The sequence below is a fragment of the Cetorhinus maximus genome, chromosome 14, assembly GCF_964194155.1.
Source record: "Cetorhinus maximus chromosome 14, sCetMax3.hap1.1, whole genome shotgun sequence".
In the NCBI taxonomy this organism is placed as follows: Eukaryota; Metazoa; Chordata; class Chondrichthyes; order Lamniformes; family Cetorhinidae; genus Cetorhinus; species Cetorhinus maximus.
This window is the reverse complement of record NC_135892.1, coordinates 41,812,288-41,829,534: the sequence shown is the minus strand read 5'-3', so window position 1 is coordinate 41,829,534 and position 17,247 is coordinate 41,812,288. Positions and strand designations below refer to the sequence as shown.

Here is a 17,247-nt window from a genome sequence, read left to right as displayed (position 1 = left end):
CCACCACGGAGCTGTCCTCCAAGCTTGCCTGGCCAAATGGTAGCATTCCTCCTCTAGAGGGGTGAGAATTGACGAGTTGGGTTGACCACCTCCAGTCCTGGCTCTCTTTCAGGCATTATGTGCCCTTTTCTGCAAATAAAACGGAACATTGTAATGAATTAGGTGTGGAAAAATCATGCTTTCAATAGTTTTTAAAAATTAATTCATGGGATGTGGGCATCGTTGACTAGGTCAGCATTTGTTGCCCATCCCTAGTTGCCCTTGAGAAGATGGTGAGCTGCCTTCTTGAACCCCTGCAGTCCAACCCACAGTGCTGTTAGGAAGGGAGTTCCAGGATTTTGACCCAGCGGCAGTGAAGGAAAAGTGATATATTTCCAAGTCAGGATGGTGAGTGACTTGGAGGGGAACTTGCAGGTGGTGGTGTTCCCATGTGTCTGCTGTCCTTGTCCTTCTAGATGATAGCAGTCGTGGGCTTGGAAGGTGCTGTCTAATGAGCCTTGGTGTGTTTCTGCAGTACATCTTGTAGATGGTACACACTGCTGCCACTGTACATTGGTGGTGGAGGGAGTGAATGTTTGTGGATGGGGTGCCAATCAAGTGGGCTGCTTTGTCCTGGATGGTGTCAAACTTCTGGAGTGTTTTTGGAGCTGCACTCATCCAGGCAAGTGGAGAGTATTCCATCATACTCCTGACCTGTGCCTTGTAGATGGTGGACAGGCTTTGGGGAGTCAGGAGGTGAGTTACTCACTGCAGGATTCCTACCCTCTGACCTGCTTTTGTAGCCACAGTATTTTATGGCTAGTCTAGTTCAGTTTCTGGTCAATGGTAACCCCAAAGATGTTGATAGTGGGGAATTCAGGATGGTAACGCCATTGAAAGTCAAAGGGCGATGGTTGTATTCTCTCTTGTTGGCGATGGTCATTGCCCAGCACTTGTGTGGCATGAATGTTACTTGTCAGCCCAATCCTGGATGTTGTCCAGGTATTGCTGCATTTGGACATGGACTGCCTCAGTATCTGAGGAGTTGCAAATGGTACTGAACTTTGTGCAATCATCAGTGAACATCCCCACTTTTGACCTTATGATGGAAGGAAGGTGATTGATGAAGCAGCTGAAGATGGTTGGGCCTAGGACACTACCCTGAGGAATTCCTATAGAGGTTTAATAGGATTGAAATGAGTGACCTGCAACAAACACAACCACCTTCCTTTGTGCTAGGCATGACTCCAACCAATGGTGAGTTTTCTCCCCTGATTCCCATTGACTCCAGTTTTGCTAGGGCTCCTTGATGCCACACTCGGTCAAATGCGGCTTGATGTCAGGGGCAGTCACTTTCACCTCACCTCTGGAGTTCAGTCCTTTTGTCCATGCTTGAGCCAATGCTGTAATGAGGTCAAGAGCTGAGTAGCCCTGGCAGAACCAAACTGAGTGTCAGTGAGCAGATTATTGCTAAGTAAGTGCCGCTTGATAGCACTGTTGATGACCCCTTCCATTATTTTACTGATGTTGGAGAGTAGACTGGGGCAGTAATTGGCTGAGTTGGATTTGTCCTGCTTTTTGTGGGCAGGAAATGCCTGGGCCATTTTCTACATTGCCGGGTAGATGCCAATGTTGTAGCTGTACTGGAACAGCTTGGCTAGGGGTGCGGCAAGTTCTGGAGCACAAGTCTTCAGTACTGTTGCCGGAATATTGTCAGGGCCCATAGTCTTTGCAGTTTGCGGTACCTTCAGCTGTTTCTTGATATCACCTGGAGTGGATCGAATTGGCTGAAAAGACTAGTCTCTGTGATGCTGGGGACCTCCGGAGGAGGCTGAGGTGGATCATCCTCTTGGTACTTCTGGCTGAAGATTTGTACATATGCTTCAGCCTTATCTTTTGCACTGATGTGCTTGACTCCCCCATCATTGAGGATGAGGATATTTGTGGAGCCTCCTCCTTCAGTGAGTTGTTTAATTGTCCACCACCATTCAGGACTGCAGAGCTTAGATCTGATCCTTTGGTTGTGGAATCACTTAGCTTTGTCTATCACTTGCTGCTTATGTTGTTTGGCACGCAAGTAGTCCTATGTTGTAGCTTCACAAGGTTGATACTGCGTTTTTAGGCATGCCTGGTGCTGCTCCTGGCATGTGTCCTGCACTCTTCATTGAACCAGGGTTGATCCCCTAGCTTGGTGATAATGTGGGGGGATATGCCGGGCCATGAGGTTACAGATTGTGGTTGAGTACGGTTTTGCTGCTGCTGATGGCCCACAGCCCCTCATGGATGCCCAGTCTTGAGTTGCTAGATCTGTTCAAAATCTATCACATTTAGCACGGCGGTAGTGCCACACAACACGATGGAGGGTATCCTCAATGTGAAGGTAGCACTTTGTCTCCACAAGGACTGTGTGATGGTCCCTCCTGTTGATACTGTCATGGACAGATGCACCTGACGCAGGCAGGTTGGTGAGGATGAGCTCAAGTATGTTTTTCCTTCTTTTTGGTTCCCTCACCAGCTGCTGCAGACCCAGCCTAGCAGCTATGGCCTTTAGGACTCGGCCAGCTCGGTCTTTGGTGGTGCTACCGAGCCACTCTTCGTGGTGGACATTGAAGTTCCCCACCCAGGGCACATTCTGTGCTCTTGCCACCCTCAATGATTCCTCCAAGTGGTGTTCAACATGGAGGAGTACTGATTTGTCAGGTGAGGGAGTGTGGTACGTGGTAATCAGCAGGAGTTTCCTTGCCCATGTTTGATCTGGTGCCATGAGATTCATGGGGTCCGTAGTCAATGTTGGGGACTTCCAGATCGACTCCAGGGTAACTCCCTCCTGACTGTGTACCACTGTGCCATCACCTCTGCTGAGTCTATCCTGCCGGTGGGACAGGACATACCCAGGGATGGTGATGGTGGTGCCTGGGACATTCTCTGTAAGATACGATGATTCCATGAGTATGACTATGTCAGGCTGCTGCTTGACTGGTCTGTGAGACAGCTCTCCCAATTTTGGCACAAGCCTCCAGATGTTAGTAAGGAGGACTTTGCAGGGTCGACGGGGTTGAGTTTACTGTTGTCATTTCCAGTGACTAGGTTGATGCTGGGTGGTCCGCCTGGTTTCATTGCTTTTGGACTTTGTAGTGGTTTGATACAACTGAGGGCTTGCTAGGCCATTTCCGAGGGCATTTAAGAGTCAACCACATTGCTGTAGGCTGGAGTCACATGTAGGCCAGACCAGGTAAGGACACAGGTTTCCTTCCCTAACGGGCATTAGTGAACCAGATGCGTTGTTACGACAATCGACAATGGTTTGTGGTCATCACTAGACTTTTAATTCAAATTCAAATTCCACCATCTGCCGTGGTAGGATTCAGACCCAGGTCTGCAGAGCATTACCCTGGATCGCTGGATTACTAGTCTGGTGACAATAACACTATGCCACTGCATCCTCTCACACAAATTGTGTGCCCAACATGTCCTTTGTCACTGTGGCAAACAATTCTCAAATGTTCCTTGTTAACTAACAGGTGTTGCAATTCAGAAGCCACCCCCTGATTCCCTGGATGCCATGCAGAGTGGCATCTCTGCTTCATACCACCTTGTACAATTGGTCAAGACACTCGTGAATCCCATACTCGGCACACATTATACCAGACCCTCCCATATAGGTCCATATGCAAAATGGTTACACGCTCCTCCTAGCAGATCATAAGAGATCATTGAGCCTTTTACAGCATTGCAACCAGACAACCCTATGGCTGTTCACTATCTCTGCATCCTCTGCCCAGGCTGCTTTGGTCTGGCTGGGTGGTCTCCTCTTTCCATCAGCAGGCATGAAGACCTCCCGTCTATCACTCAGCCTGGAGGAGTATTCAAAGGGAATCATCATCAAACCATGGGGCCGTCCTCAGTCTGGGCCCCTCAGCAGCTGCTCCCTCCATTCTCTCTGTCACACAGCCTCTGTGGAGAGACAAAGAGAGTTGAAGGGTAGAATGCGAGTCTTTTCCTAAACACTTGTTGCTCATAAGGGGAATGGAATAGATGTACTCAAATGTTCTTTGCTTCCTAGCAAGGGTCCTGAATAATACACTACAAAAACAGAATTAACTGGAAAAACTCAGCAGGTCTGGCAGCATCGGCGGAGAAGAAAAGAGTCGACGTTTCGAGTCCTCATGACCCTTCAGCAGAACTGAGTATAGTTAGGAGAGGGGTGAAATATAAGCTGGTTTAAGGTGGGGGGGTGGGGGGCGGAGAGAAGTTGGGGGGGAGGGTGGTGGTTGTAGGGACAAGTAAGCAGTGATAGGAGCAGATAATCAAAAGATGTCACAGACAAAAGGATCAAAGAGGTGTTGAAGGTGGTGATATTATCTAAGAAAATGTGCTAATTAAGAATGGATGGCAGGACACTCAAGGTACAGCTCTAGTGGGGGTGGGGTGGAAAGACTGACAAGGTATTAGTTGTAGGTTTAAAAATAATGCAAATAGGTGGGAAAAGAAAAAGCTATATAAATTATTGAAAAAAACAAAAGGGAGGGGGAAGAAACGGGGTGGGGATGGGGGGAGGGAGTTTAAGATCTAAAGTTGTTGAATTCATTATTCAGCCCGGAAGGCTGTAAAGTGCCTAGTCGGAAGATGAGGTGCTGTTCCTCCAGTTTGCGTTGGGCTTCACTGGAACAATGCAGCAAGCCAAGGACAGACATGTGGGCAAGAGAGCAGGGTGGAGTGTTAAAAAGGCAAGCGACAGGGAGGTTTGGGTCATTCTTGCGGACAGTTCGCAGCTGTTCTGCAAAACGGTCACCCAGTTTGTTTTTATCCTGAATAATACACTGCTGGCAAAATAGTCTCCAAAATTTGAAAACAAGCTCTTACCTGCTGCTGCTTCAATAGATCAATGGATTTACAAATCACCTTGGTCCAAACTTCTGCCTCCAGACCATCAGTTTGTGTGCAACTGCTACCAACCCATTTGAGGGTGCCTTTAAATGGGTGGCTGTGACCAACCCCGAGTTCATGGTCTGACCCCTCTTCGCACCACTACCCCCTCACCCTGCTGCACAACCCCCCCAGATGTCTTGCCCTTGCCCTTGCCCTGAACCCCGATTGGGTGCACTGCCATAGAACCATAGAACCATAGAAAAGTTACAGCACAGAAGGAGGCCATTCAGCCCATCTTGTCCATGCCAGCCCGAGGACACCCAGGTGCCCAGCCACCTTGTTGGTTGTTGGCTGACTTCCTGCTGGGTGGCTGCTAATTGGTTGATAAATGCTTTATTCGACATCTTTAAAAACCACGCATTTCCAGGTCGCACTCTTGATCCCACTGCTGCAAAGTGTAAAATTCACCCTGTGGTTACGTAGAGAATTGATTGGCAGTTTACTTTGCAGTTTGTAACACATTTAGAAAGGAGGGAGAGGAGTTAGAGAAGCTATACTAGCTAAATATAACATGATGGCAATAGGGGGAAAAGAAATTAATGAGCAGTAAAATAGATTCGGAATCCATATGGATTGAATTAAAAGGGATTTATCATTCTAACAGGAGAATATTATAGACCAAATGGTGGAAGACGATTGGAGAAATAAATATGTAGGAAAATCTATGAGAAGAGCAACAGGCATGGAATAATAATTGTGGAAGGTTTCAACTACCCTCCGAGAAACTGGCAGGAAGAAATCGCAAAAGGAGAAGAGGGAATGGAGTTTTTATAATGTATACCGCACAACCATTTCACTCAGCATGTGGTGCCTAAAAAGAAAAGAATCACTGCTGGGTCTTGCACGGGAGGCTGAGTTTCAAAAGCTACAATTATCTCAGCAGGGAGTTCTGAGTTCACAATTTGACTGACTGTTTAAAAAAGGCCCTTAAATGATTAGCTGTTTTTTATGTGGGGTCAGAATAAAGGTTATTTTTATAAGAAATTAACCATTTGAGATTAAAAGTTTTGAATGGTTTATATGAAAGTGAGTTTTTATGTGAGTGAGAGCTGTATCAGATTGTTAGAAGTTTATTTTTTCATTTCCATATGGCTCCTGAGGTTTGACCATGGTGGATACTGAGTGAGTGGCTATGGAGATGGCATGGAGAGTGTGAGATGCCATGGTGGTGATTGGGGGCATGAGTTAATATTGGGTTGGGATGAGAGCATGACGGAGCATGGGGTTGGGTGGTGGTGAGGATTGAAGGTCTGACAGCTTCTGAAACAACTGGGCGAAGTCCCAGAGAACCGGGGTGAGGTTTCCTAAGCAGCCCATCTTGGCACTCGCCTATCCATGTGGCAGCCTATGCTCTGTTTCTGGGTTAAGTGGGCCCAACTTGATCCCATGGCCCCACCCCCCCACCACCCGGAGTGAAAATTGCGCAATTTGGGGTACTTTTTACTGAGATGGATCTAGTGAGTTGGGAAAATTTCCAATATGAGCTACTGGTAGTGAAAATCTGGACCGAAGTAATATCAACTATACTATGAAGCAGAGGGTAATGATCCAATTTAAAGTGGAATGATAACTTGCCATTGAGACAATCCTTATAGTACATCTACATATTTTGTTTTGAAAGCCACTTCACCAAACTCCCCCTGAAGCCAGATGCAGACAGGCAGGGTCTTATGCATGTAGTCTTATTCACAGATAACATCTGGAGATGAAGCTCTGCTGAGTGCTTTTCCACTCAGAAATAAAATGGACACTCTAATTATTTTCCCACACAATGGCAGTTTGACCCTACGACTAACCAAGACCGTGCCGGCTCTCTGCAAGAGCAATTTAGCTAGTTCTACTTGTCCACCCTTTCCTTGTGATCATGCAACTTTTTCCCCCCTTCAAGTGTTTATCCAAATTTTCTTTTGAAAGCCACAATTGAGTCTGCTTCCACCACCCATTCCACATTATAACCACTTGCTACTTGAAAAAGTTTTTCCTCATATCAACTTTGGATCTTTTGCCAGTCACTTTAAATCTGTGTCCTCTGGTTCCTGACCATTCTGCCAATGGGAACAGTTTCTCCCTATCATTTCTTTCTAGACCACTCATGATTTTGAACACTTATATCAAATCTCCTCTCAGCTTCACCTTCTCCAATCTATCCGTGTAACTGAAGTCTCTTATCCGGAGAAACATTCTCATCTGCATCCTCTTTAATACTGTCACATCTGTCATTAAGTGCAGTGTGCAGAATTGGGCGCAATACTTCAATTGAGACCATTCCAGTATATTTTTAAAAATCATCATGATTTCCTTGCTTACATACTCTATGCCCCTGTTTATAAAGTCCAGAATCCTTTAAACCATTTTCTCAACCTGCCCAGCCACGATCAACGATATGTGTTGATATATACCTCCAATCTCTGTGTCCCTGTGTCCCCTTTAGAATTATATCCTTTAGTTTATATTGCCTCTCCTCGTTCTTCCCACAAAAATGTATCAGTTTGCATTTTTTCTGCATTAAATTTAATCTGTCACATGCGCATCCTGCCTATGTCCTCTTGAAGTCTATCACTATTCTCCACACAATTCATAATACTTCCACGTTTTGTGTCATCTGTAAATTTTGAAATTGTGTCCTGTACACCCAAGTCCAAGTCATTAATATATATGAAGAAAAGTAATGGTTCTACTACCTTCCTATAGTCTGAAAAATAAGCTTCCTCCACTACTTTCTGTATCCTATCATTTAGCCAATCTCGTATCCATGCTGCCACTTCCCCTTTTATTTCATGGACTTCACTTTGCTGATGACCTGTTATGTGGCACTTTACCAAACTCCTTTTGGAAGTCCAAATACCACATCAGCTGCATTACTTTCACTGACCATCTCTTACTTCATTAAAAAACTCAACCAAATTTATTAAACTTTATTGGCCTTTAACATATCCATGTCTGCTTTCCTTAATTAATCAACAGTTGTCCTTGTGCCTTAATTTTGTTCTGGATTATCGTTTTTAAAGATTTTCCCACCTCTCAGTTTAAACTGACTGGCCTCTAGTTATTGGGTGTATCCTTGCACCCTTTTTTTGACAAGAATGTAACACTTGCAGTTGTCCAGTCCTCTGGCACCACCCTTGCATCTAAGGAGGATTGGAAGATTACGACTGGCGCTTCTACAATTTTCTCCCCTACTACCCTCTATTATTAGATGTATCACATCTAGTCCTGATAATGTTTCCACTATAAGTACAGCCAACCTTTTTTAATACCTTGTCTTTATTAATTTTTAGCCCATCCAGCATCTCAACTACTACCTTGTTCACTGTGACTCCACCAACATCATCTTCCTTGGTAAAGACAAAGCAAAGTACTCGTGTCTCATGTATAGGCCCCTTTCTTGGTCCCTGATCAGCCTCACCTGTCCTCAAACTACTCTTTTACCAATTAAATGCCCATAAAAGACTTTTGGATTCACTTTTATATTAACAGTTAGCCTCTTCTCATGCTCTCTTATTTCCTTTTTCACTTCCCCTCTGAACTTTCTATACTCAGCCTGATTCTCATTTGTATTATCAACCTGAAATCTGTCATGCACATCCCTTTGCTGCTTCATATTACTCTCTATCTCTTTATTCATCCAGGGAGACCGATAGTATTGAATCAACATGCCAAGATCCTTAGGTTGTGCAATTTTAGTAATCTATAAATATACTATTTCACAGTAATTGATGAATGACAGACAATAAACATTGGAATCTTCATTGATGGCTTAAAAAAGAGGTACTACTACAAGCTCCACAGAAGGCTGAATGTTGACTCCATCACTCAAAGTGTAACTATATCGTACAGGCTGAGAAAGTTCCAGAATTAATATTTGATCTATTAGGGTAGCAGTAGCAAGTGTTGGACTCAGCAAATTTGAGGAGAGAGATTAGTAATTTCTGTCCTAGATCACTACTCACTCACTCCTGTTGGATGAAGGCAGAACTGGCCTCATCGTGATATTTGGTGGTGGAGGGCAAGGGTGAGGTGTGGGCAGGAGGTCGAAGGGCAAAAAGAAGACTACAGCATACTTTCCCCTCAAAATTTTACCCTACCAATGGAAATATTTATTTCAATAATGCATACTATTTCAGTTCTGTAATTATGACAGCCTGCATTAAACCCCAAAAGAATCATTTAACTTTTTATATACAGTTGTTAATTACAAGAAATCGTATCAAGTTGTGGGTGATCTCATGGATAGAGTTGTAGCTCTCACTCATCTGCTGTCTGATTTGTGGGCCTGTCATATACACATCATGCACATTGGCTTACCTGAAAGGTCACAACAGCAAGGACGACAGCAACAATCTTATCAATTTACTATTTTATAGAGCTCCTCGTTTAAGTAAATATTTAGAAGATTTCACAAGGTGAAATGAATACCAGTTAGGTTATGAAGGAACTTGAGTGCTGGGGTAGGAACAGGGGAAAAAAGAATTCAAAGGCCCGGTCAATGGATGGATTTTTAACATAAATTTTGGTGCTCACTTCCCTCACTCTGGAATTACATCCTAAATCCCTGCCACCTTGCCATATCTCTCTACTTGCAAACCATATGCTTTCAACTGCATTTTCTATTGGTTTTCCTTGAAATCCCTTTCAAAATGCTCTGTATTCAATTGTGCTGTGGCTGCGAAATACTTTGTGATTTGTTACAGTATGAATACTGTTTTATGCTAGTGCCTATAACCAAAGATGAACCTGTTGAAATGACAGCCCTTATCTTTTTGTCATATTTCTTTTCTGTAAATGGTATACTCTCATAGAATCATATCCTTTCCAAGGCATCTCAGCGGAAAATAGCACACAGGTTTCGAAAGGATTCTAAATCAAAATAAAATTCACTGAACACCAACTATGTTTCTAAAATGGGGGCTTCTAAATCAAGCTTCTATAGTAATCTTTGTAACATTTCAGAATTTTCGTGGATAAAAATGTTCAAAGATTGTGCAGTATTTTAATGCAAGTCATTGCTAGCATTTTACATCAAGTCTTCACTTCCTTCAGCATTAAGTGTCACAGTCTTTATGACAAAGTGCCGGGCTCTTTCTGTTTTCTTACAATCACAGATGCAATGATATAAATCGCATTCAAACATTTGTGTACAATGTTGCTGTGATGGAAATGGTACATGCCTCTATTTATCCTCCTTCTCCAGTTTGCTAAACATTCTTGTGAAGAAAGCATTTTAAATGAACTTTCTGAACCTATTTTAGTTTACGTAGTATTTGTCTTTTTTTCCTCTCTGGCTTTCTAAGTTGAAATATTGTGCAACAAAGAGAATTATGCAAATTTTAAATATTCTGATTCCTTAAAATGCATAAATCCACCACCATTGGATTCCTTAAGTTCAGGGTGTTACATACAAGCATACAAATTAGGAGCAGGAACAGGCCACTCGGCTCCTCGAGCCTGCTGCACCATTCAACAAGATCATGGCTGATCTGATTTAACCTCAACTCCACACCTCACTGGTGTTACACAGAGGCTGAGTTTTCTTGTGTATTCAGTGCTCAGAGATGAGTACAAAATGGCCATAAAGACCTGGAGCAAAAGCTTGAGTGTTCACAAGGCTATGGAATTAAAATGGTGCTGGCAGTGGTGGTGTTGATATGAAATTGGCTGAGGGACAGAAAGCAGAAAGTAGTGATGAATGCCTGTTCTTCAGACTGGAAGGAAGTACACAGTGGTTTTCCCTTGGGGTTGGTATTAGAATTATTGATGTTTTTGATATATATTAATGTCTTGAACTTGGATATACAGGGCATAATTTCAATATATGCAGATGACATGAAACTCAAATGTAGTAAATGATGGGGTTAGTAACAGCCTTTAGGAGGGCTTAACAAACTGGTGAAAAGGGCAGTCACATGGCAGATGACATTTAACACTCAGAAGTGTGAAGTGATAAATTTTGATAGGTAGAATAAGGAGGAGCAATATTAACTAAGTAGAGTTTTAAAGGTGGTGAAGCAACAGGTTTGGGGATGTGTGTACAAAAATCACTGAAGATGACATGACAAGTTGATAAGGCTGTTAAAAATGCATATGCAATCCTTGGCTTTATCAATAGATGCATAGAGTACCCAAGCAAGGAAGTTATAGTAAACCTTTATAAAGCATTAGTTAGGCCTCAGATGGAGTATTATGTTCAATTCTTGGCACCACACTTTAGGAGGTATGTCAAGGCCTTTGAGCGAGTGTAAAAGAGATTTACTACAGTTGTATCAGGGTTGAGGGACTTCGGTTAGGTGGAGAGACCAGAGAAACTGGTGTTGTTTTCCTCCAGGTAGAGAAGGTTAAGAGGAAATTTGATAAAAGTGTTCAAAATTATGAAGGCTTTGAGAGAGAAAATGAGGAGAAACCACTGACCAGAAACTGTACTGAATTGTTTAAAAAAAAGACATGCGTTTAAATAGGCACTGTTGTAATGTCAGAAATGTAGAAACCAATTTGTGCATAACAAGGTTCTACAAACAACAATGTGATAATCACCAGATTATCTGTTTTGGTGAAGTTGGCTGAGGGATAAATATTAGACTCTGCAACTCTGAAATAGTTTTTATGTAGACTTAAAGGGGCCTTGGTTTAATATCTCAACTAAAACTTTGAGAGTTCAGCACTTGGCCAGTACTTCTCTGGCGTGTCAGTCTAGAGTCTCTGAAGTGAAACTTGAACCTTCTGGCTCAGAGGCAAGAGTGCTACTGCTGAGCCATGGCTAGCACCACAACATCATGGTTTGTTGGTGTATGATGTAATGCTTAACTTTGTATGTAATGATGTAGAGTCTGCACTCATTAGCAATTGCTTATTGGCATCTGGGCTTCATTGACATCTGACCCTATTGTGCAAATCATAGACCTGGGACTGTGACAGAATCAACCAGATCCTGTAGACAATGGACTAACAGCAGCGTACAATTTGTGTTCCAATGATTAATTTGAAATGTTAAAGTCAAGGCCACTGTGATGATGGGAACCTCTACCCAATTAGCTGGGCTAAAGCATTAACATTGTGGAAATGTTTTCACTGATTAAATTTCAAGTAAAAGTTTCCATTATACATCCCCTGATTTGCCTGGCACTGTGTAGCATGAGATTAGCTGAAGGTTAATGGAAGTGTTCACTGCAGAACTCTTCTGAATTTAAACTCAATATCAAGAAGTACTGTTTTGCCCCTTCAAATCTGAGACCTGGTTTTATATTCAAGCCAGACGGAAAGAATTAAAAATCTTACCTGGCTGTGAAGGTCCAATGAAAATTGCAATATGTAGCATGATGACTTTTCCTAACTCAGCAATGCTGGTAATGGAAGAACCAACAGAAAGTTAATGCTGCCCTTAATGGAGCCTAAAGTAGATGTTGAGTCAATCCAGGTCTCATTTCCTGGTGCCCAATGCTGGGAATAGGTCACCTACTGAGCTTGCGAATGGCGGAGAAAGCTAAAGAATGAATGAAAATAAGAATTTTAAAATGGAGGGGAGGTGAAATGATCAAGCAGATCATATTTCTTGTATTACACAACATTTCTTTGTACTCTGAGTTGTGTTTTATGGAAATAGATGCTAAAACTCTTGCATCATTTAACATCATTATTGTCTGAATTAAGTTAGATTCCACATGTCAAATGCATCATAGGTGTTTTTGTTTTTTCAGCATCTGAGGAGAAGGAGTTTGTGAAGAGTAATTATGTGAAAATAATGGATGCATATGGCTGTTTAGGTGTACTCCGTATAAAGAGGGGTAAGTGGATAGATGATTTTGTAGAACCTCCACTTGTCTAATGGAACATGATTGGTCAAAGCTAGAATCTTGTTACATTTAGCAAGGATGTACCCATTTTTATAAATTGCCAGGATCTATTTTAATACCAAGTTCTGGATAGCACTTTTCTTTGCCATGACAACCTATCAATCTAATTTTATTAAAGTGCACGTTGCATGGGGATTTTTTAACTTCATTTTTAATGTCTGCTTAATTATTATATTTTGAAAATTCTATCTCATTTCTAACTGCTGCACATTGAAAAATCAGAACATGAAGGAGGTCATTTGGCCCGTTTTTCCTTTGCTGGCTCTTTGAAAGAGCTATTTAATTAGGCCTATTCGCTTGTGTTGGTGATTCCCAAGCCTGGTTGTGAAGAAGACATGGAGATGAGGATGCTTTGGTGGAGACTGTTTATTGCTTGCCACAGAACTTGCTGTAACACCCTCTCCCCAGTGCTGGCTGACTCTTCTTTATATACACATCTGAGTATAATTAATTAATACCCAAAGCCTGTTCACCTCATTACCTTAAACTACCAGGTATTTAACACCCATCACAGAACCTATTAGGTACTGACAGATTCCCTTTTTAAATTAGTATGCATACAAAAACTATTCATAAGAAAATATAAAATGTTAATACATGATATCTTCTAATACAATCAATCTTTAACATACTCCATACCCACCTCTTGAAAACAAAAACAAAATTCTAATAAGGTTGCAACATGAAAATTTCTGTGATCTCATGATTCATTATAAAACAAGATGTCCCACTTCGAGGATCTCCAACAATTTCTTTGGACAAGCAGTTCTTTTTGTGAAACAATCAGACAACTGGTGACTTGCACCGACCCATTTTATTTTGGAAATCTCCATCCTTTCCAACATCTCCTTTTATGCTCGCGAGATCAATCCTCAACTCATTTCCGCGACACTCTTTGTTGAATGGACATTTGTCTCAGAACGAACGGTTATCTACATTGCATTCTATAGGTACATTTTCTCCCGGTTGCCCCTTACATAGGAGTTCCTTTAAGATATTCGATAAATACCTAGCCATATTTGTCACTTCTATCAGAGTAAGTATCTCTGCAGCTAAGGTGCTTTTAACTACTCTCTTTATTTTCTTCGATTCCCAGGCTAATGGACAACATTTATCATTTCTTCCCACCAAAAATATAATGAATCCTGTTGTATTTGAATAACCGTCAGGAAGGTTTGTGTATGAGGCATCACTAAAAATGACTAATTTCACCCTTCTGGGTCACCCAGGTCTGGAAACTTAATTTTGTCAATGTCTTATTTGCTTTTAGCGATTCCCCAACAATAGCATATTTCAGCATGGTGCTCACTTCTAATACATCATAGCACGCATCCAGTTTGTGTGCTTAACCAGTTTAATTGACCAATTAAGCTTCTTAATTGATCTAATTCTTCCCTGGTTTTTGAGTCTTTCCACTGTGAAGGTCTGGCCAAATTTATCAGGATCTTAATAACATTCTCTAGGTATGACTGTTGAGTTAGGGTTATTCCCAACTTAGTCTGCCTAAAGCTCCAGAGCCAGACTTCCGATTTTGAATTCCTTTATGATTTTATCTATTGCAAATTTCTCAAATGTCACAGATCCCCCCCTCCCCACAGAAAATCATCTACATGAATTAAGAAAATGCCTGCTAGTTTTCCTTCATTGTACCAATAAAATATTGCTGGATCTGCTTTTAGCTGAAGACAACCAACTTTTAGTAGGATAGACCTAACTGAAAAATACCATACCCTGCATTGTTTAACCCATGTAAACACTTATTTAGCCTCCATAATTTCTCCACCTTCTTTTGGAGGCTTTAAGAGTTTTTCTCTTTGAAATTACTCCTCTTGCAAAAATGCTGATTTGACATCAATGGATTTACATTCCCATGAGTTTGGCGCTAAAAGTGTTAGGAAAGTCCTCAAACTTACTTTCCCCGCTATTGGGGAGTCTATTGTAACTTCCTGGTCGTCCAGTTGTTCCTCAATCCCTGAGCTACAAGTCAGGCCTTAGCCTTATGCGTACCATCGGGAAGTACTTTCTCTGTACATATCCATCTATGGGACAACGCTGGCTGTCCTTTGTCTGGCACCCCTGTGTAAATGCCAAACACTCTCCAACTGCCAAGTTCTTTTTGTTTTGTCTCTTTTACCAATTTGTCATCTAACTTGTTAGTAGCCACTACAGCTTCTCTATCATAGGGGCTCCTACTTCTTGTGTGGCTCCTTGCCTGTTCTTTGGTTTTGCTCTTGTTAAACTATGTCCCCTATTAAATCTCCTGTCCCTATCTGGATGACTACCACTGTTTTGACTAGATGACTTTTCACAAGTTCTTGATCTTTTCCCCTTGGCTGTAATCACCAGTAGACCCACTTTCTGAACTTACACTAATGTTTCCTGGCTTTCCACATTTTTTTCTTTTTCTGCTAATCCATAGATCTGATATTCTGCCCCTAGTCTTGTACATTCAGCCAGTTTTTGTTTTTTCCTGTGGCCTCTCCTGCCCTTTCTATTATGATGGCTTCCCTCCACTCACTAGCCCCTTCTGGTACATATGCCACCCTAGTTCAACTTCTGGTAGTTGATCTTTGTGATCCTGATCTTGACCATCATTTGGTCTACTCTCAGCCTGTTATGTGCCACAATCTGTTGTTCATGCAGGTCTGGCATATGTGTGCTGTGTGCATGGTGCATCTTCAGTTTCCACCCATCCTCTGTTCAGGTTCCATCCATGTCTAATCAGTGCCAGTGAGGTGCGTGGTATGCACTTTAACAGTTTGGTTGCCATGTTGCAGGATTATCGATTTGCTATCAGTGCCTATGACTTTTCCTGGGCCTCTCCATCCTTTCTGCTCTTCTCTTTTATAATACGCCATGTCCCCGGGCTTAAAATTAATTTCTGATGGCCAGATTCGATATCTCAAAGCTCTACTGATTTTTTCTGAAACCTCCACCTTAATCAATGCTCTCCTCCCTGCATGCATGGCATTCAAATGTTCTGCAAAAATTGAACTAACGGTAACTCCTCCAAAGCTGGGCGATGGTCTCATATTATTGAAGGATTCCTGCCATAAACTAATTGATAGGGGCTGTAGCTCCCCCCCCAATCATCTGGAGCATGTTTTTTGCATGTACTGCCCATGCTAGAGCAGTCGTCAATTTACAATTCGCTTGGTCAGCTCAAATTTTTCAGAGCATTTCGCTAATCATGGGCGTGATTCCTCTTGCATATCCCATTGCTAAAAGGATTCTCTACTGTTGTGTGCATTGCTACAATATTCAAATTTTCACATATACTCTTTTCATTGGCAAACTCTCCTCCATTGTCCATTAAGAATTTAGCTGGTGCTCCCAGCCCCATTCCTACCCATCTTTCCATTATTTTATTGATAATTACTGCTGACAGACTAAATCTAGTCACTATGTCTACAAAATGTAGAAGAAAAATATTCTTTCCTTTATCCCATACTTTGAGGTGCATTGCTACAGTTTCATTAATGTCTCTTGCCAATGGAAGACGTACTACTGGTCACGATGTCGTTTTCCTGTACTTTTTGCAAATATATTTTTCACTACTATCCTGAACAAGTCTGGTGTATTCCTCATCCAAGTACCCCTGCATTCTTTAGCAGAATCTTCAACCAATGGCCAGAGGGATGAGCAAATTGTCAATGTAGTTTGGTAATAATTTGCTCTTTTTCCCTTTAAATCCCTATCCCCAGCTGTCATTAATACCTCTTTAACATTTTGTATAGAGATGATAGGCCTTAAAGGAATACAAAATGTCCTAACTGTGTAAATTGCAAATTTGCAGATCTACCAAAAACAATTGCTTTATCATGCTCCATGTCCAATTTCATTTGGGCCTTTTTCATTGTAGCGTTACTTAACAGTAAAGGTATTTTACTTGATACCACATCAGCACTGATACTGATTCACCCCTGCCATTTTACATGGAATTACTATTCTTTTTATGATTTCATGTGTTACCATCACCAAACCTGAAACAAGTAGAACTGTCATATTCTTTGACTTTACTTCATTATTCCTTATTTAAAGAATCCATGTAACAGTTTAGCCAGCCCACCCCACATACTATGGATGTACACCCACTATCTAGAACTGAGCAATTGAATGAATCTACAACTAGGATACTCATTACTGGACTGAAGCTTCTGGTGATCAATATGATTCCTTCTGATTGGTCAGTATCGTCCTCCTCACCTTTCATGTCATGTGCTGTCTCAAAAACCCTTTTTTTTTTCATTTTTGGGCAATTCAATGCATAATAATTCTTAGAATCATATTTGAAGCACCTGTTGGTTCAATTTCCTTCCATAATTGCCCAACTCCCATTGCTTGTTATAGCACCCAAAAGGTGTCCTCATACTTTTTGTTTATAATTCTTCTCTCATGCAGGTGTTTGGGTCTTATATACAAACAGTCTTGAAATGCTGCTAGCATTGCATCTTCCATCTTTGGTGTACTGCTGAAGAGCCTATTTGCACCATAA

At 41.8% G+C, this 17,247-nt stretch overlaps 1 protein-coding gene across 1 annotated transcript in view; it reads left to right on the top strand.

Moving 5' to 3' along the window:
• LOC144689615 (synaptojanin-2-like) overlaps positions 1-17,247 on the top strand; it is a 283,459-nt gene that overhangs the window by 9,328 nt on the left and 256,884 nt on the right. The window contains 1 exon segment of the mRNA XM_078556842.1: positions 12,597-12,683. Coding sequence (XP_078412968.1) covers positions 12,597-12,683 — 87 coding nt within the window.